General features: G+C 40.0%; 1 protein-coding gene across 5 annotated transcripts in view; it reads left to right on the top strand.

Annotated features, from left to right (window-relative positions):
- LOC126184693 (uncharacterized) overlaps positions 1–18,982 on the top strand; it is a 241,690-nt gene extending 222,708 nt beyond the window's left edge. For all 5 annotated transcript variants that reach the window (XM_049927194.1, XM_049927190.1, XM_049927192.1 and 2 more), the window contains one exon: positions 18,546–18,982. In XM_049927194.1, coding sequence (XP_049783151.1) covers positions 18,546–18,845 — 300 coding nt within the window. In that variant the 3' untranslated portion in view covers positions 18,846–18,982. The remainder of the gene's footprint in view (positions 1–18,545) is intronic.
- The last annotated feature ends 3,013 nt before the right edge of the window (positions 18,983–21,995 follow it).

The following is a 21,995-nucleotide window of genomic DNA, read 5'->3' as shown; positions in this document are numbered from 1 at the left end:
TCTTGAAGCCTTCAGCTGCCATTTTCTTTATTTCCTGTACGATTGTACAATTTTGGCCGTAGGCCATTTTCAAGTATCTAAAACAGAAGTTTCATACATTGGATACATTAGTGACACTTGTGATTTTGATGTAAGAACAAGTCATATCTGTAGATATAAGAGGTGCATTATAACTTACTTTACAGATGATTTTTTGGTAACAGATTATGTCGTATATGTTGTTGCCCCTATGACATCATATCATGCTCATAAATTAGTTCGAGGTATTCATGCTATTTTAGCAGCACGTTACTTTCGAGGAATAGTTGCAAAGCTCTTATATATAATGTACTTAAACTAGGAAGATTATAATTATTTTTCAGAATTTTGCTAGTTAACCTGCTTATGCTTTTGTTCTCAGTTATATTTAATTATCGTTCATCATTGTTGTAAATATGACTGTATGTAATTTCTTCAAAATAACTTGTAAATATTTGTTCTGTTATTGTAGGAGCACGTCATTATATATCACAGTATTGTAATGAGATAGTCCTGAGGACCATGAGAGTCTAGTAAAAACTGCTTCATGGTCGTTTGATGTTTTGCATTGCAGTCATATTTATTAATGAGTGTAGCGATCATTTTACATTCTATACTTCTGTAATGCTTCACCCTAGAACTGGTAGAAATTTGTCTAGGAATTTCCCATTTTTTCAGGTCTTTTAGCTCATTTAAAACTTTGTCTGACTGATCTTCTAGATGTATGTAGCTTTCAATTTCTTGTAATATTTGAAGTGATTCAGTTTTATTAGGTATTTTGTGGTCGGTGTCTTTTAAGTGTGCAGCAATTGTGGATGGGTTATTGTCACTTATTGTCGTGTGTTCTTTAAATCATGTACTAAATTTTCTTCCTGTTTGTCCAATATAAAATTTTGGGCATTCTTCACGGTTAATTTTGTAGATTCCTGATTGTGAAAATGGCTCCAGTTTACATGGTATGTGTCTCAAAAATCGGTTTAGATTGATAGTGGTTCTGTAACTGGTGTATAGTTTTGTATCCTTGAAACATCAAGTAATTTTGTCAGAAACAATACCTAGATATGGTCACACAAGAACTTTATTTTTCTGTGGTTTGTTTTTGTATGTAGTTAAAGTTATTTCATCTACGGTACTGGCACGTGTTTGGGTTGTTTACTGTTTGAATAATGTGTCTACCAACTCTTTAGGATAACTATTGTTTATAGCTACATTCTGGAGAAGATCTAGTTCTTTCTCAATATTTTCTTTTTTCAGTGGTAAGTTGTTTAGTCTATGTAACATAGAATGAAAATATGCAAGCTTGTGTGATCTCGGATGACATTACTGGTTATGGACAATTATGTCTGTTATCGTTTTTCGAAAAATATCGAATACGTGTTCAGATTTTTCATTTGAAATTTTTAAATTGAGAAATTTTGTGCTCTTATTTTTTTCTCTTTCCATAGTGAAATTAATTTTTGGATGCAAATTGTTGAATTGTGAATGCACAACATTGCACTCATATGTTATGCTGTTGAATAGGATTAAGATGTCATCGATGTATTTATAGTAATAAACAATTTTTTTTGGCTGTTGAGTGAACCTATTGAAACATTTTTCTTCTAAAGTGTTAACGAAAATATCAGCTAAAGTACCTGCTAGACATGAGCCCATTGCTACACCATCTTTTTGGAGATAAATTTTGTTCTGAAATGAAAAATTGTAGAAGTTATATTATTTCACAAATTTCTCCTTGAGTGATTGTGTTATATTTGAGAAAGTTGTTTTTAATGATTTCTATAGTTTCTGTTACTGGATTGCTTGTGTACATGTTAGATACATCCATTTTCTGGTATTTTTATATTCTTAATTTTATTAACAATATCACAACAGCTTTTTTTAGTGTATTCTTTCTCATATATGTAATATTGTTTAAGGAGTATTTTGAGCTTTTTACTGACAGCATTTGCTGGGCTATTAACCATGTTAACAATTGGACATATCAGGATTTCTTCTTTATGTATGTATATTGAGAAAGAACTAAATCTTCTTCGGAATGTAGCTGTAAGCAATGATTATCCTAAAGAGTTTGTACACACATTATTCAAACAGAAAACCAACCAAACACTTGCCAGTGCCATAGATGAAATAGCTTTAACTAAAGACAAAAATGAACCATCGAAAAATAAAGTTCTTGTATGGCCGTATCTAGGTATTATTTCCGAGAAAATTACTTGATGTTTCAAGGTTATAAAACAATACACCAGTTACAGAACCATTAACAATCTAAACTGATTGTTGAGACACATACCACATAAATCAGAGCCATTTTTGCAATCAGGAATCTACAAAATTAACTGTTAACAATGCCCAAAATTTTATACTGGACAAACAGGAAAAAAATTTAGTACATGATTTAAAGAACACATTACAGTAAGTGACAATAACCCACCCACATTTGCTGCACACTTAAAAGACACCAACCACAAAATACCTACTATAGATGGATCACTTCAAATATTACATAAGCTACAGAAGGGAAAAGTCTTGGACATAATGGAAGAAATTGAAATCTATATCCATTTAGAATATCAGTCTGACAAAGTTTTAAATGAGCTAAAAGACCTGTGAAATGGGATATTCCTAGACAACTTTCTACCAGTTCTTGGGTGAAGTGCTACAGAAGTATAGAATGTGAAATTATCACTACACTCATTAATAAATATGACTGTAATGTGAAACATCAAGCAACCATAAAGCAGTTTTTACTAGACTCTCACGGTTCTCAGGACTATCTCATTGCAATACTGTGATATATAAGATCTTTGTACCAACTATTCAAAAATGACGTGCTCCTACAATAACAGAACAAATATTTACAAGTTATTTAAAGAAATTACATACAGTCAGATTTACACCAATGATGAACGATAATGAAATATAACTGAGAACAAAAGCATGTGCAGTTTAAGTAGCAAAATTCTGTAAAATAATTATAATCCTCCTAGTGCTAAAACTCTTTGCCTTTACATATGTGTGCTTGTGTCTGTATATGTGCGGATGGATATGTGTGTGTGTGCGAGTGTATACCTGTCCCTTTTCCCCCCAAGTTGTAAGTCTTTCCGCTCCTGGGATTGGAATGACTCCTTACCCTCTCCCTTAAAACCCACATCCTTTCATCTTTCCCTCTCCTTCCCTCTTTCCTGATGAAGCAACCGTGGGTTGCGAAAGCTTGAAATTTGTGTGTGTGTTTGTGTTTGTTATTGTCTCTATCAACGTACCAATGCTTTTGTTTGGTAAGTTACAGAATATTTGTTTTTAGATATATTTTTCCCACATGGAATGTTTCCCTCTATTATATTCATATCATTATTGTATTAATTTAGACTTCATTTCAGTTCATATACTTATAAAATTTTGACTAATTGTTTTCGCGGTATAAGAGCAGTACTATGAAATATGTCAATACAAACAATAAAAATATATTGACAGAATTTTTTTTGACAGTCAGAAACATCCAGATGTATCTATAGATGAGAAATATATAATCTGAGTAAGAGAATCAGCCAAGTCTGACCACAATTTCTTTGGAATCAAACATTTTAGTTGACCTGGGAAAGTTCTGATTGAATTGGATTCATTATAAGACTCAGTGGAAAAATTTATCCCAGACCTGGAATCGCTAATGAAGTGGAATTTTGAGATAATTTATCCACCTGATTTTATAGTTTCTCCGGTTATAAACAACAGAAAGCATAAAATACTTGATTTCAGCATTTTCAAATATTCATTCATTCATTTCCTTGAGGCTACTGTATATTTTCATAGTAACCATTTATCTGCCCATAACATTGCATTCTATTCTAGTCCATCTGTCTATAATTGTGGACAATCTCTTTATTCAGTTCCTAATACCTAGCCTTAAAATACATTTATGAAATAAAAGTTTTGTTTGTTGATGTGTATTCAAAATTTAATTTTCCTTTACTCCTGTTTCTTTTATGAGGCATCTATTACGCTTTACTACTTCTATATTTATGTTCCTTTCTATCTAGCCTATTTTGGTCATTTCACAATACATGAGACAACTGGAGCTGTGCAGACTTCATTCAGTATGTTATAAGAAGATGCACTGAAATTAAAATTAATTTTTCTGACAGAGTCACTTTCAGCAACAGAAGGAGCACTAATTAATCCAACATTATGCTCTAAAAGTTACTCCTCAGTAATTTGATGTGCATGTTCAGATTTCTTTGCAAAAACAATGCTATCAGAAGCTTTAATTCTCATCGAAATATGTATAAAAGAGCACAAAAGTAATCATAAAAGCATATTATGAGCTTTTGAAAGTGTTGTGTGCTTTAGGTAGAAGAAATAAAATGATTGCTGCTGCAGAGGAGGATCATCCAAATGACCACCCAGCTCTTAGGCTTTGTGTAGGTAGCCATCACTGTAATTATACATTATTCATATCTATGGCTTAGCCCATGACCCTGTGTATAGAAATTGTTGGAATTTTTGTGCTGCTTTGGCACACAGGCCTGTAGGCTGTAGTTCAGCCAATGCATTGTCTCTAGTATCTTATGGTTCACAGAACTGCTCAAGTAAAATATTGGCTACAGAAACAAGTTCTTTGTACCAATAGTGTAGCTGCAACTTTGCAACATCACAGGAAATCTGTGGCAACTCTGATCATTCACTTACATCTGGATGTAATGCTAAACAATTGCTGAATAATTTGAAATATTGAGACTAATTATCATTTAAAATGGAGCATTAAATGGATTTAATATTTTAAATCAAGGTAAATAATTTCACCATTTGCCACAACTACTGTTAACCACCTTGGCTGCTATTATGCTGATGTGGGAATATAATACACAACAATGTTTCCTTACCCTGGGGATAATGTACTTGAATTTTGAATTTAATGCTGTTTTAGTTGTTGTTTAGATTTTCACTGGAGGAGCAGTATACATTGGAAGGTATTTCTATGTTGTTCTTCAATCAAGGTGCAGATAGCTGGAAGAACAATAGTTATGAAATCTTAAGGAAACCTCTGAGTTATAGCTCTTCTTGTAACTTTGATTTACTACCCCATAGGAGTAGTTACAGGTGTCTGTTTTGGAAACACCAAACCACTTCACAAAAAAGTCTGAAAATATGCAAAGGGGGTTTTCTCTGGCATTTAGACACCAATAAACACAAGAAAAAATGTTAAAGGAAATAACATACTGATTAGTGTAGTTTTCATTATATCTGGATAAGTAAACCAAATGAAACTGTAGAACTGTGCATTTCTCCATATCAGAAGTTTAGTTTCTAAATCATTAGTATAAGTAATGATAGATGACGGTTCCAGAACCACCACAGCTCCATCTGTCAGTAAAAATGTAACTATTTTGGTAATATATGAGGCACTGAGAACCATAAGGGCCTAAAGTATACCATCATCGATTTTGAGATTGTGGCATTTGTTTATGCTCCTGATATCTGTTGCTCTTATGGTGAACCAGTTTTATCTATATCTGTAGCCCCACATTGTAGATGTGAACACTCACGAAAAGCTTTCCCATTGATTTCTTGGATATTCATTTCCATATAGGCCCAAAGCACACAGCATAATTTTGTTGCTCTGTGCTGCTGAGTTGTTATGGAGGGTTGACAACATAATTTAGTGCCTATATCACTTATGTAGTAGTAATATTTCATAATTGGAGGAGTACTGGCATTTTTATCTGAACCTCAGGCCTCAGAATGTGCTTAATGAAAATGATAATGAGGACCATGAAGTGTTGGAGTAGATCATAATCATGTGTGTGTGTGTGTGTCTGTGTGTGTGTGTGTGTGTGTGTGTGTGTGTGTGTGCGGTGTGCTGCATTTAGTATCTGTTCTTTATGTTCTGATTTTAGTTTCACATTAATTACAAACTTAATAACTGTCAAAAGATGTTATTGCCAATATCCTATATATGGTAATGTTGTGAATTAACATAAAAAATAAATATTATCTTAAATTTTAATTAATATTTCATAAAATAAAGAGGGTAAATTATATTTTGTAGGTAGTATAAGACATTGAGACTTGATTAAAAAACAATTCAGACCTATGACTGTGATGATTTGTCGATAAATTAGATTTTCATAAACATCTACAGTGATGAGAAAAAAATTGCAGTTAAAAAAAGAGAGAGAGAGAGAGAGAGAGAGAGAGAGAGAGAGAGAGAGAGAGAAAATTAACACAGAATTATGAAATTTTAGGAATATATTTTTCTAGGTAGGCCGTTGCTATTGATCATTGTATCAACCCTCGTATCGTACAGGCTTTTGTTTGTTTGGTTAGAACAGCTCAGTGTCGGTTAGACGGTCAGCAAGAGTGCACTGCTAGTTCCTGCTACTAATAAGGCGACTACGCCATTCACTTGTTACATGTTTTTACGAGATTCTAACAGGAATGACTGCAGTAATGGATAGTAACTGTGACTGTTGTGTACAGATGCGAGCTGAGTTGGCAACCCTTCGCTCACAGCTCCGGGCTGCTTTGGCTTCTGTCACACAGCTTGAGGCTGCTGCCAAGGGGTGTCACTGTGGGGGATCGAATGCGGGAATGCAAGGGATGTTGAGCACGTCCCACGTGTCCTCCGATCGGTCCACTGCTGTGGCCGCCCCCAGTACTGCCTGCACTGAGGTTAACCCCTCACCTGTGGTCAAGTGGGAGATTATTCAAAAGTCTGGCAGGCAGTGAAAAACTTTCTGAGGGGCCAATCGTAGGGCCTCCCCAGTTTGTATGATGAACAGGTTTCAGGCGTTCGTTATCTGTGGTTGACGATGTGTCTGGATGCAGTCGTCCACCCTGTTCCAGAGGAAGCTTCTCAGCCCGCAAGGTCTGGGCATTCACAGAGGGTGGGTTTGCTGGTAGTTGGAAGCTCCAAACTTAGGTGTGTAAACATGGCTGCCAAGGAGGGGAAGGAAGCCAGTGTGCACTCCTTGTGCATTCCGGGGGGAGTCATTCCGGATGTGGAAAGGGTCCTTCCGGATGCCATGAAGAGTACAGGGTGCAGCCAACTGCCGGTGGTGGCTCATGTTGGTACCAATGATGTGTGTTGCTTTGGATGGGAGTAGATTCTGTCTGGTTTCGGGTGGCTAGCGGAAATGGTAAAGACTGTCAGTCTTGCTTCCGATTTTAAGGTGGAGCTCACCATCTGCAGCATCATCGATAGAACCGACTGTGGTCCTTTGGTGCAGAGCTGAGTGGAGGGTCTGAATCAGAGGCTCAGGCAGTTCTGTGACTGTGTAGGCTGCAGATTCCTTGACTTGTGCCATTGGGTGGTGGGTTTCTGGGTTCTGCTTAATAGGTCAGGAGTCCACTACACACAGGAGGTGGCTAATGGGTAGCAGGGGTGTGTGGAAGGGACTGGGTGGTTTTTTAGGTTAGAGGGTCTCAGGGAACCACAGAAAGGATGTCCGTCTAAAAGTGGGCAGATAAAACACAGTAAGGTAGTTGTAGAAATGATTGGTATTGTAGTTGTAAATTGTCATAGCTGTGTTGGGAAAGAACCAGAGCTCCAAGCCCTAATAGAAAGCATAGCTCAAATAGTTGTAGGTAGAGAAAGCTTGCTAAAGCCAGAAATAAGTTCAGCCAACATTTTTTCAAATGATCTAACAGTGTTCAGAAAGGATAGATTAAATACAGTTGGTGGAGTAGTATTTATTGCTGTCAGAGGTAGTTTGCCTTATAGTGAAATAGAAGTAGATAGTTCATGTGAAATAGCATGGGTAGAGGTTATACCTGACAATCAGAATAAACTATTAACTGGATTGATTTACTGACCCCCCCCACCGACTCAGAAGATATAGTTGCTGAACAGTTCAAAGAAAACTTGAGTCTCATTTCAAATAAGTACCCTGCTCATACAATTATAGTCATTGGTGACTTCAATCTACCCTCGATATGCTGGATAAATTGTATGTTTAAAGCTGGAGGCAGGCATAAAATGTCATCCGAAAATTGTTTTGAACAATGACTTTATGAGCCCACTCAAAGCGTAAATGGTTGCGAAAGAATACTTGACCTTTTAGCAACAAATAATCCTGGACAAATAGTGAGTATTGTGACGAATACAGGGATTAGCAACAACAAGGCAGTTGCTGCTAGTCTGAATACCGTAACACCTACAACCATCAAAAAGAAACGCAAAGTATGTATATTTAAAAAAGCTGATAAAACTGCTCTTAATGCCTTTGTAAGAGACAGTCTTCACTCCTTCTGATCTGATCATATAAGTGTAGAGTAGTTGTGGAATGTTTTCAGAGAGGTAGTCTCGACAGCAATTGAGACAGGTCAGAGCGTTGTTGCAGAAGCAATGAAAAAAGCGTGCCAAATTTAAAAGAACGCAAAATCCCCAAGCTTGGCAAAGTTTTACAGAAGTTTGAGATATGACACGTATTTCAATGCGAGATGCTTTTAATAATTTCCACAACAAAATTCTGTCTCGAACTCTGGCGGAAAACCCAAAGAGATTCTGGTCATACATAAAGCAGCCCATTGGCAAGACACAATCAATACCTCCACTGCATGATAACAATGGTGAAGTCGCTGATGGCAAGGCCTCCGGTCCAGATTGTATATCAGTCAGATTCCTCTCAGAGTATGCTGATAAAATAGTTCCACATTTAGCAATTATATACAATCACTCGCTCACAGGAAGATCTGTACCTAAAGACTGGGAAATTGCTCAAGTCACACCAATACCCAAAAAGGCAAGTAGGAGTAATCGGCTGAATTACAGGCCTATATCACTAACATTGATTTGCTGTAGGGTTTTGGAACACATACTGTATTCGAACATTATGAAGTACCTCAAAGAAAATGATTTATTGACACATAGCACTGATTCATAAAATATCGTTCTTGTGCAACACAACTGGGTCTTTATACTCATGAAGTAATAAGTGCTATTGACAGGGGACATCAAATTGATTCCATATTTTTAGATTTCCTGAAGGCTTTCGACACCGTTCCTCACAAGTGTCTTCTAACCAAACTGTGTGCCTATGGAGTATTGCCTCAGTTGTGTGACTGGATCCATGATTTCCTGTCAGAAAGGTCACAGTTTGTAGTAATAGACGGGAAGTCATCAAGTAAAACAGAAGTAATATTGGGCATTCCCCAAGGAAGTGTTATAGGTCCTCTGTTGTTTCTGATCTATATGAATGACATAGGAGACAATCTGAGTAGCCGTCTTAGATTGTTTGCAGATGATGCTGTCATTTACCATCTTGTAAAGTCATCAGATGATCAAAATGACTTGCAAAATGATTTAGATAAGATATCTGTATGGTGTGAAAAGTGGCAATCGACCATGAATAAAGAAAAGTGCGAAGTTATTCACATGAGTACAAAAAGTAATCAGCTAAATTTCGATTACGTGATAAGTCACACAAATCGGAGGGCTGTAAATTCAACTATATACTTAGGGATTACAATTACAAATAACCTAAATTGGTACGATCATGTAGATAATATTGTGGGTAGAGCAAACCAAAGACTGCAATTCATTGGCAAAACACTTAGAAGGTGCAACAGCTCTACTAAAGAGACTGCTTACACCCCGCTTGTCCACCCTATTCTGGAATATTTCTGTGCTGTGTGGGATCTGCTTCAGGTGGGACTGATGGATGACATTGAAAAAGTACAAAGAAGGGCAGCTCATTTTGTATTATCATGAAATAGTAGGGGCGATAGTGTCACAGACATGATATGTGAATTGGAGTGACAATCATTAAAACAAAGGCGTTTTTCGTTGCAACAGGATCTTCTCATGAAATTTCAATCACCAGTTTTCTCCTCTGATTGCAAAAACATTCAGTTGGCACCCATCTACATAGGGAGAAATGATCATCATGATAAAATAAGAGAAATCAGGGCTCGCACAGAAAAATTTAAGTGCTAGTTTTTCCTGTGCGCCGTTCGAGAGTGGAATGGTAGAGAGACAGCTTGAAGGTGGTTCATTGAACCCACTGCAGGCACTTCATTGTGAACAGCAGAGTAATCACACAGATGTAGATGTAACACATGTAAGATATTAACATCACAGGGTAACAAGTTAATGTAAGCGTGAGATAAGTCATTGCAAATGTGAAATGCTGGTAAATTAATAACCAGCGTAACCACCAAAATGTTGAATGCAAACATGCAAAAGTGGATGCATTGTGTTGTACAGGTGCCAGGTGTCAGTTTGTGGGATGGAGTTCCATCGTGTTGTACCTGAGTCAGTCAATACAGGGATGATTAATGCTGTTTGTGGATGACGCTGGAGTTGTCATCCGATGATGTCCCATATGTGCTTGATTGGAGACACATCTGGTGATTGAGCAAGCAAAGGCAACATGTCAACACTCTCTAGAGCATGTTGGGCTACAACAGTGGTATGTGGGTGAGTGTTATCCTGTTGGAAAGCAGCCCTTGGACTGGCAGCACAGCAGGTCAAATCAGCATCTTGACATACAAGTTTGCAGTCAGGACGTGTGAGATAATCATGAGAGTGCTCCTGCTGTCATATGAAATCGCACCCTAGATCATAACTGCAGTTGTAAGTCCAGCATGTCTAGCACACAGATAGGCTGGTTTCAAGTGCTTAACTGGCCTCCACCTAACCAACACACAGATATCAGTGGCACCAAGGCAAACAATTTTCGTCAGAAGACACAATAGGCCTCCCCCCTGCCCTCCAATGAGCTCTTGCTTGACACCACTGATGTCACAAATACCGGTGGTTTGAGGTCAGTGGAATGCACGCTACAGGGCATCTGGCTATGTTCCTGCCAAATCTTTCTGCAATATCACAGAAGGAACATCCAGCTTCTTTTAGCCCTATTACATGAGCTCATTCAAACTCAGTGAGGTGTTGATAATGGCATCTTTGTTACCTTTAAAGCATTCTTGACTAAAAGCAACTCACGATGTCCAATCTCAAAGGTAATTAATGCACATGACCATTGCGGCATGTATTTAAACCAAACATTATTTACATCCTCATAGTGGTGCTAGTAGCATTACTCTTATGCATCTGGTATGAAATTTTAATAGACACTAGCTTTCAGATTTAGAAACATGCCTGCCAACTTCTGTTTGTGTTCCAAAACTCCTGACTGGTGTTGTAATTTTTTTCCATCAGTGTATTTTTCTCAAAAATTTGTTTCTGTACTTTGGGCACCTATGGTTCTCAGAGCCTCATATGTTTTGATTATTAGGAAAAGAGTCCTATGCCCATCTATGGATTTTTAAAAAAGTGAATGCATTACTGCTGATAGTTTCAGATTTAAGGGGACATAGTTGTGTACAATTATAATGGCTGTCATGTAAAACAGGCTTGTACAGTTTATTTATTTACATTTTGTAACCTTCTTTGTGCCATCTTAGCCACTTTTACAAAAAGATTTTGTCAGTCTCCTGTTGCCTGAGTTCTGCTTCATTTTCTCAGATCTCAACTTCCTTTCTCCAACTGTGATCACACTTCCAATTGTCTATATTTTGATCATAGTTTGTAGTCTATTTTCTTTCTCTTTGATTTGCTTGGTTCTGTCTGTTTTGTTTTTTAAATCTTCTTTTATAATTTGTGGTTCCCTCATATGTTCCTTGATTTCCCCAATCCATCTACAGGCCGCACAGAGTGGTTGCACGGTTAGAGGCGCCATGTCACACATTGCATGGCTATTCCTGCCACAGATTTGATTCCTCCCTCAGGCATGGGTGTGCATATTGTTCTTAGCATAAGTTAGTTTAAGTAGTGTGTAAGTCTAGGGACCAATGACCTCAGCAATTTGGGCTCTTAGGAATTCACGTACATGTGAACATTTTTTTCCATCTAATGTTGCTCTGACTGTTCTCTAATGTCTGTTATTCTCCTGATGATTCAGTTTCCTGGTGTCTTATTAGATGTCTCAAGAATGAAATCCTTTTTTCCTGAGTGTGCTCATTATCAGTTCAATTTCCTAGTCTCCATTGATAGTATTCTTGGCATTTTTTGATTATAGACATTATGATTATTCTTCTTCCTATCATGAGTAGTCAGTCTGTTTCTGCTGTGGTAATTGTTGTGAACATGGTTTCACTTGAATATGTATTTCTGGTTAATAACTTTTTTTTTTTTTTTTTTTTTTTTGTAGTGTTTTAATTTTGTCGCTATTCAAAGAATATTTTCAGCCTGATTTTCTGCTATATTTTGTGTAGCAATTTAACTTCTTATTGGGATTCCTGAATGTTTTTGGATAGAAGAACAAGGCTGTCAGTAAATCCCGAGTGGTTTGTGTTATAACGTCAAGTTTAACACATATATTTGAGAACGACACAACACATATAAGTCACAGAGTAAGTTGACAAGCAAGACATATGTACACGTTAGCATTTGAATGAGCACTGAGTCTCAGTGTAGCGGCCGCTGCTCGGCTGGCCGCTTAGGTGGTGCAGCTGCTGCATGGCTGGCAGACAGCGCCGCACATAGAGGATGCACGTAATTGCGCGGCGGCGCTTTGAATGATCGGCGAGTTATAATACTTTTCCCCCCTTTGAAATTGTTGCACTGGTCTTGATGGAGGTGTCCTGGAGATGGCTAACGTCCATAGGCGTTGTTTGACTCGCCGTAAAGTCTCGAGGAGGAGGCTTCCCGTATGGACGGAAGTGTCCCCGATGATAATGGGTTGAGATGACAGGAGACATAGGGGTCGAATCTGCTGGGGCCCCATGCACCAATCTGCCCGTTGTGGTAAGTCCAGTTGATATGACAGGAGACATGGGCGATGTGTCGGCGTCCGTTGGAGGAGGAGGTGAGTAGATTTGCTCTGACAGAGGATGGTTAACCGGTTCCTGCATGGGCACGTCTCCTGGTGGCGTTTGTCCTTGTGCTGGCATCGCGATGACGGTGAGAGGGATGCGTTGTGAGTATTGAGAGATGCCAAGATCCCGAGCGTCAGGTAGAGCCAAAGGTGGTGTAGCGGCATTCGGAACAGGCGTTACTGGCACACGAGGCCAAAGCTGGTCTAAATGACGCACTGCAACACCCGTGTCCATCTGGATTTCATACAGGCATCTGCCACAGTGTCTTAAGATGCAGCCCAGGCTCCATTTTGGCCGCCTGCCATATCCCCGTACCCAGAAGAGGTCGTCAGCGGTGAACCGGTCAAGTGCCGTGAGGTGGAAGGCTGCAAAAGATGAAGTAGCGTGCGGGGCTGCCGGCCATGTAAGAGCTCAGCCGGGCTGTGGTCGCCCATGGGGGTGAAACGGTAAGATGCCAGAAACTGGAGAAGCGCATCATCAGCAGCAGAAGTCAGAAGTTTCCGCATCTGAGCCTTAAATGTGCGGACCAGTCGTTCAGCCTCACCGTTGGATTGTGGATGGAACGGCGGGGCCGTGACATGCATAACGCCGTGATGAGCACAAAAATCTGCAAATTCGGAAGAGGCAAATTGCGGACCATTATCAGTAACAAGAGTAGAGGGGAGGCCTTCCAAAGAAAAAATGCGGGCAGGAGCACTGGTGGTTGCCGCGGTGGTAGGCGACGTGCAACAGACAATGAAAGGAAAGTTAGAGTAGGCGTAAATTACAAGGAGCCAATAAGTACCTAAAAAGGGTCCCACAAAGTCAGCATGAATGCACTCCCAGGGCTTCTCAGGCGAAGGCCACGGTGACAAAGATGACTTCGGGGCAGCGGCCTGTGACGCACAAGGGCCACAGGCAGCGACCATGTGTGCTATTTCAGAGTCGATGCCAGGCCAGTACACATGACGGCGCGCCAGAGATTTTGTGCAAGACACACCCCAGTACCCTTGGTGAAGGAGGCGCAAGACCGAAGCATGCAAAGACGCAGGTACCACAACACGCAGCGAAGCATTGTCAGTGGAGAGGAGGATAACACCATCCCTAGCCATGATGCAGTAGCGCAAAGTGTAGTAGTTCCGCAACAGATCAGAAGTCTTAGCGGACGGGCGATCTGGCCAACCCTTCTGAATACAGCGTAAAACCTGGGAGAGGGTAGGGTCAGAACCCGTAGCAGCCACCAGCCTGTCCCCAGTGATGGGGAACCCATCCACAACCCGCTGCTTGGCAACATACAGGTGGAAACACAAAAGTTCGTCCCTATCAAATGCCTGATCAGGACCCATGGGAAGGTGAGACAGAGCATCAGCATTTGCATGTTGAGCCGTTGGCCAGAAATGAATCTCATAATTGAAACGAGACAAGTAAAGAGCCCAACGCTGGAGGCGGTGTGCAGCCTTGTCGGGAAGTGATGTTGATGCATGAAACAAGGAAACAAGTGGTTTGTGATCCGTAACAAGATGAAAATTTGAGCCATAGAGAAAAACACCAAACTTATGAAGAGCATAAATAATGGCCAAAGCTTCTTTCTCAATTTGAGAATACTTTTGTTGGGCATCCGTGAGCGTTTTGGAGGCAAAAGCAATGGGTTGTTCCGAACCGTTAGAAAAACGGTGCGCAAGGACTGCACCGACCCCGTATTGAGAGGCGTCTGTGGCAAGAACAAGATGTTGGCCAGGTCGATAAGTAGCCAGGCACGGGGCCTGTTTCAGCATAGTCTTCAATTTCTGGAAAGCTGCTTCGCATGACGCGGACCAGTGAAAAGGCACGTTTTTCTGCAACAGGCGATGCAACGGCTGAGCCACTGAAGCTGCAGACAGTAAAAACTTGTGATAGTATGCTATTTTCCCCAAGAAGACCTGCAGTTCCTTAACAGATGTAGGGCGAGGAAGGGCATTGATCGCAGCGACAGTTTGCTCAAGCGGACGAATACCATCCCGAGAGAGTTGAAACCCCAAGTACGTGATAGATGCCTGAAAAAATTGTGATTTCTGAAGATTACACTTAAGACCGGCAGTCTGTAAGACATGAAAAAGTGTGTGGAGATTATGAAGATGTTCTTCAGTGGTGGAGCCAGTGACAACAATGTCGTCCATGTAATTGATACACCCAGGAACAGGGAGCAATAAATGTTCCAAGAATCACTGAAAGAGAGCAGGGGCACTAGCAACCCTGAATGGCAAGCGGTGGTATTGATAGAGGCCGAAAGGCGTGTTAAGGACCAGAAACTGCCGGGAAGCAGTGTCGAGAGGAAGTTGATGATAAGCTTCTGACAGGTCAATTTTAGAAAAATTCTGGCCTCCAGCAAGTTTAGTGAACAGTTCTTCAGGGCGGGGCATAGGGTAAGTGTCGATGAGGCATTGAGCATTTACAGTGGCTTTGAAATCGCCACAGAGATGAATATCACCATTTGGCTTAGCAATGACAGCGACAGGAGAGGACCACTCACTGGAAGTGACAGGAAGCAAGACCCCTGAAGTAGTGAGACAATCCAACTCCCATTTTACCCGATCACGAAGGGCCACAGGAATGGGCCGATCCCAAAAAAACTTAGGCCCAGCAGTGGGTTTGAGCGTGATATGAGCTTCAAAGTCGTTTGCACGGCCTAACCCAGGAGAAAAAGGGATGAAAATGTCATCGACAAGGAATCCAGTTGAGCATAAGGAATAGCATCAGAGACAATATTGACAGAGTCATCGATGGAGAACCCAAAAACGTGAAAGGCATCGAAACCAAAAAGATTTTCTGTGTTGCTCTGGTCGACCACAAATATGGGAACAGTGCAAACGACAGATTTGTAAGGTACCTCAGCATTAAACTGTCCCAAGAGAGAAATCTTCTGTTTATTGTACTTCCGTAATTGCCGAGTGACAGGTGACAGGATTGAAGAACCCAACTGATGATGCGTCTGGGAATTAATTATAGTGGCAGCAGAACCGGTATCCACTTGCATGCAAACATCTCGACCAAGGATTTGGACAGTGAGGAATAACTTCCCTGAAAGGGAAGAAGTGCAATTGACAGACAACACAGGATCAGAATCAGCATCATGTTCATGAACATCATGTATGCGGTCGGATTTGCAAACGGAAGACACATGACCTTTCATTTTGCAACTGTGACACACAGCCCAACGTTGGGGACAATCCTCGCGTGCATGTTTCGTAAAACGCCGTGGACATGAAGGAAGTTGCCGGAGGTTTTGCTGCAGTTTCTTAGCAGATTGTTTATGGCTAGGCCGAGGCTGCGCGTGGGAGCACACTGCGGCCACGTCGGCCGGCGGGGATGCGCCGCACGCGTCGTCAACAGCGCACAGAGGTTGTATTTCCCTGACATCACCCCACGCCTCTATTTGCGCCCCAGCGGTGCAAGAAATTTCAAAAGACTGTGCAATGGAGAGAATTTCATCTAGAGTCAGATTCGCCAACTGAAGGGCACGTTGCCGAACTTCTTTGTCGGGCGCCGACCGGATAATAGCATCCCGTACCATGGAATCGGCATAGGATTCTTTGTGAACGTCAGTAACAAATTGACACTTTCGACTGAGGCCGTGAAGTTCAGCAGCCCAAGTGCGATAGGATTGATGTGGCTGTTTATGACAACAATAAAAGGCAACACGAGAGGCTAGAAGACAGAAGTGAGCACATTTCAGCAAAGGACAAAGACCCGGGATCCTTCAAAGGAGCCAATTGCGACAACAACCAATACATTTGAGGTGAAATCCAGGAAAGGAACAGAGACTTACATGGTTGTTCGACCGTAACATGAAATGCCAAGAAGTGCTGTCAAAGACGTTTTTCATAATCAGACCAGTCTTCCGCCGTCTCGTTGTAAGGAGGAAAAGAAGTATGGCCAACGACGAGAAACGCCCCGCATTTGACGGCACGACGAAATCGCAAATCGCTGCTGTTAGAAGCATTTGCTGTTCAAGGAGATTTTGCAATAGTTGCTCAACAGTAGCCATGGAACCCTGTGGGTCAACGGTGAAAAGGAAAAATCCCATCCTCGTCGCCAATTGTTATAACGTCAAGTTTAACACATATATTTCAGAACGACACAACACATATGTCACAGAGTAAGTTGACAAGCAAGGCATGTGTACACATTAGCATTCGAATGAGCACTGTGTCCCAGTCTAGCGGCCACTGCTTGGCTGGCTGCTCAGGTGGCGCAGCTGCTGCATGGCTGGCAGACAGCGCCGCATGTAGAGGATGCGCATAATTGCGCGGCGGCACTTTGAATGATCGGCGAGTCACAACAGTTTGTTTATCTTGTTTTTGTGTCTTTGAATTTTAGTGTTCTTAAGGTTAACCTTGTGCCATCCTGTAATTAAATGTCCGCAGCTCGTGGTCGTGCGGTAGCGTTCTCGCTTCCCGCGCCCGGGTTCCCGGGTTCGATTCCCGGCGGGGTCAGGGATTTTCTCTGCCTCGTGATGACTGGGTGTTCTGTGCTGTCCTTAGGTTAGTTAGGTCTAAGTAGTTCTAAGTTCTAGGGGACTGATGACCATAGATGTTAAGTCCCATAGTACTCAGAGCCATTTTGTAATTAAATATTTCAACACACAGGTGAACAGCTGTTGTTACAAGCAGTCACCCAGTTGTACGCCTGTGGTTATGAGAAATGGTTTATAAAACTCTCCTCTTAAATTGACTTTAGATTTTGTGTGGGTTAAGGTGAGTTCTGCTAATGTGACTAAGTTTGAGAGGAACCCATTTTTAAGATGTCCAATGTCTTCTGTCTTCTTAAAATCTACAAATGTTAGTGCTAGAGGCTTGTCATGTTTCTTGTACCATGCCATGACTAATTTTGAAATAATGATTTGTGCTTCACAGCTGCTGCAGAGGGTGAAGCCTGTCTGGTATTCACCTGATTCTCACTCTACTTGTTGTTTAATTATCCATGTAGAGTGCTGGGAAAAATATTGCATGTGCTGTCCAAGAAAGATACCTTTGTAGTTACCTCAATTGCCCTTATCTCCTTTTTGTGGAGAGAGTGGGTTATGGCAGTTATCCATCCAGTTTTTCTGTTACTAAATTTTTATAGAGCCATGTGTAGGGATGTCCAAACCATGTCATGTCCATATTTACACATGTCTGCAAAAGCTTGGGCTTCTCGACAATCATTGTAATTTTTCTGCCCTTTGAGTGTTGCTTCCACATGTGGAGCTGTTGGGGGATGTGTGTGTTTTCATGTTTGGCCTGCATTGGGATGTTCATGTTAAATTTTAAAAGTTCCCTGTGTTAATCAAGGCATTCATTTAATGCTTTTCTCATAATTTTAACGTGTTCTTTACTAATATGTGCCATTTTGCCATACTCACTTTTCAACTTTAACATGGGCCTGTGCTTTTGTAGTGGTCCTAGAAAGATTTTGTAATAAGCCTTTGGAATTAGTTTAGTGGTGATGATCTTCTTTTGAGATGATCAGTTATTTCTTTTAAGGTCTTTTGATTGGCCTGTTAATCTAGTGAAATTAAGTTTTAAAATGGTAGAATTCTTCCATTTTCTTACTTTTCATAATTTTAAAATAGATGATCACAACAGTGTAAAAAACTTAAGGGATGACATAATGAACGATTACCTACGCTATATCAAATATTTATAACACAGTATAGTGATCCACATTATACTATGTTATGCTAATTAATTTTTAGATATTTATTGTGAATTTTTCAGGTGAAATTTTGTATGAAAGTGCTTGATGGCACATTAAGATTGCCAACTCGTGCTGAGATGGAACGTGAAACTTCTGAAGATTTACAACTACGGTTATCATTGGGAATGCCAGAACGTTATCAGCACAAAATGGGTGACCTGCAATGGAATTATGTTGATAATTTATCTCAGTTGGCAAATGTTCCTCCTTTGCCTCAGTTCTATAAACAGATTTATGAGAAGGTCAGTGAGCATAGAAAAACAAACATTTTAGGTTACAGGGAAGCCAATTACTCAACAGAAACTTGTGATAGAATATGATAGTAACCTTTAAAATGATTTACTTAACAAAAGTTAACACTTTATGTTAAATATACTGTTTAAATACCAACTTCCTTTTATGAATGAAATTATGTATATATTTTGCTTCATTAAAATTTCACAATTTTATGTTTTGATCATTTGTCTAGTTACTTGTCTCTTCCTCAGATTCACTCATTTTTTCTCTATATCTGTCATTTTACATATATTTTCAAATGACGTCAGCAGAATGTACCTATTAGTAGTTCAGAATTCACTCTATTGTTTGTTTATTGGTTAGTTAGCCAGAACAGATTATGGCCTCCAGGCCTTATTTTACATTGGCTCAAGAAGTACATGTGTCAAAAACTGTAACAAAAAATTCTCAGCTTCAATGGATACATGTGGTCCAGTTATGAGATATCATCATAATTACTAACACAAATAACCAACAACAGTCAATAATAATGTAGAATAATAATGAGAGAAGACATTATGAATAATATGTTAATATGTTTATTTATTAGCTGTTCAGCATGTTTACCAAGGAACTGGCTTTGTCAAAATACATTTTACATATTCATAAAAGTATACTTGTTACTAATTTTTACATTATATATGATGCATTATACAGGGTGAGCACAAAGTCTTGCCCTGATTTTAAAAATTTATAACAGAATAACTGTGTGACATAATAAGTTACATTTGATGCCGTTACACAGGTTAGTGTTACTAGTTCTTTTAAGACCACTTACATTAGTAAACCTCAACTGTGTTCCCTTGGTAGCTCGGAGAATGTTGAGGTGATATTCCAGTTCCCGCCAGGTGTTTCGTAACGTGTTCTGTCACAGTACCCACAGCAGCTTGTATCCTAGCCGTCAGTTCATCGATGTCAGCAACTGGTGTGACCAAAACTCTGTCCTTGATATAGCCCCAGAAAAAAAGTCAAGGGGCATAATGTCTGGAGAGCAGGTTGGCCAGGGTGTTGGACCATTCCTTCCAATCCACCGATCCGGACATTACTCTCCTCTCCAGACGTTATGCCCTTTGACCTTTTTTCTGGGTCTATATCAAGGACAGAGTCTTCATCACACCAGTTACTGGTGTGACCAAAACTCTGTCCTTGATATAGCCCCAGAAAAAAAGTCAAGGGGCATAATGTCTGGAGAGCAGGTTGGCCAGGGTGTTGGACCATTCCTTCGAATCCACCGATCCGGACATTACTCTCCTCTCCAGACGTTATGCCCTTTGACCTTTTTTCTGGGTCTATATCAAGGACAGAGTCTTCGTCACACCAGTTGCTGATGTCGATGAACTGAAGGCTAGGATACAAGCTGCTGTGGGTACTGAGACAGAACACATGTTACACCAGGCGGGAACTGGAGTACCACCTTAACATTCTCCAAGCAACCAAGGGAGCACATGTTGAGAGAGGGCATGATAGTCTCCACACCAGCCAGTATAATTGGTTTAAGGCAGGAGTAATATGGTAGAAAAACAAATGTTGCAAATGTGGCTCTGTGTCAGCACTATGCAGGTGACCACATAGTGCATGAAAGAGCATGTGGAATGTAACTTCACCATTAAGCATAGTGCAGTTCAAATGAATCCAACTACAAACTAATATGTCAAGAGCAACTGAGGTTGAGTGATCTTGATCAATAATGGGATTTTTCTTTTAGCCCCCCCTCTCCCCACCCCCAGTTATGACACATCACTTGTGAAATCATTCAAAGATAGCCTGAACTCGATAGTACAGAAATACCATGTGCATTTATGATTAGTAGGTGGTGACTTCATCTACTCACTACCAACTGAGAAAACTATGTATCCATTACCAACCATACAGACAAAGAGTATTGCAAAGTAATACTGAATAGTTTGTCAGACAGCTGCCTCAACAACTAGACCAACAGTTCACATGCAAGAGAAGGACACCTAGGAAGAAAAAAGAGTATTTGTGTTGGCTGAATGGATATACAGTCCCTGACAACAAACTTTAGTTACAAATTGAGAACATTTAGTTAAAATTTGACAAATGAAGAATAGGTGTTGTTAAACTGTAAATATGTTATAAACTGCAGACTAGATGGATACTTACCAAGTAGAGTAATGAAAGACAACAATGGCCCACTTTGGTTTAATGATATCATTCAGAGAATATTGTGAAAACAGACACTATTTACATTCTTGTTGCAAAGGATATTTGTAATATAGCTATGTAAGCATACCCACATTTCAAAAATGCCCTTCTGTAGGAATGATCTTTGTAATTGACAATCCTGCTATGTTTCAGTTTTATTTTGAATGCCAAGTACTGAATGACAATATACGTAAGGATCTTCACTCTATGATCAAACATTTAACCAGTGCTGAATTCAGTTATCACTTCAGAGGAAGTTGTGTCATCATACTGGTTGATTTTACAGTTTTTTATTAATTTAATCTTTATTAGAAGTGTAGAAATGTGACACAAGTTTTCGTACAACGAGGTGCAATGCAGAGTGGTTAGGGCTTGAACCATGATGTAGCAGCTTGTAGAATACTTTTGCAGAGGGTTGCTTCTGCCAAGATTACAGTGATTCATTGAAAATGTGAGGGAACACCTCTCTTGGAAGAATTAACTTAAAAAAGAGAAAGAGACAGTCCAGAGGTATGCAAGAAGTAATGTGTGCTTTTAAAATGTATTTTAAAGCAAATTTTCAGAAGAATTATTCTATTATTCTTGCCATCATCAGAAACAGATAAAATATTAAGAGCAACCACATATAGAGCAAAGAAAGAAATAACTTTCCAGAATGAGATTTTCACTCTGCAGCAGAGTATGTGCTGATATGAAACTTCCTGGCAGATTAAAACTGTGTGCCTGACCGAGACTCGAACTCGGGACCTTTGCCTTTCGCGGGCAAGTACTCTACCATCTGAGCTACCGAAGCACAACTCATGCCGGGTCCTCACAGCTTTACTTCTGCCAGTATCTCGTCTTCTACCTTCCAAACTTTACAGAAGCTCTCCTGCAGGACCGGGTGTGAGTCGTGCTTCGGTAGCTCAGATGGTAGAGCACTTGCCCGCGAAAGGCAAAGGTCCCGAGTTTGAGTCTCAGTCAGGCACACAGTTTTAATCTGCCAGGAAGTTTCAAGAAATTACTTTACTATATAAGGAACAAGGCTC

The sequence above is a fragment of the Schistocerca cancellata genome, chromosome 4 (assembly GCF_023864275.1).
Source record: "Schistocerca cancellata isolate TAMUIC-IGC-003103 chromosome 4, iqSchCanc2.1, whole genome shotgun sequence".
NCBI lineage: Eukaryota > Metazoa > Arthropoda > Insecta > Orthoptera > Acrididae > Schistocerca > Schistocerca cancellata.
This window is presented reverse-complemented; position numbering and strand designations above follow the sequence as displayed.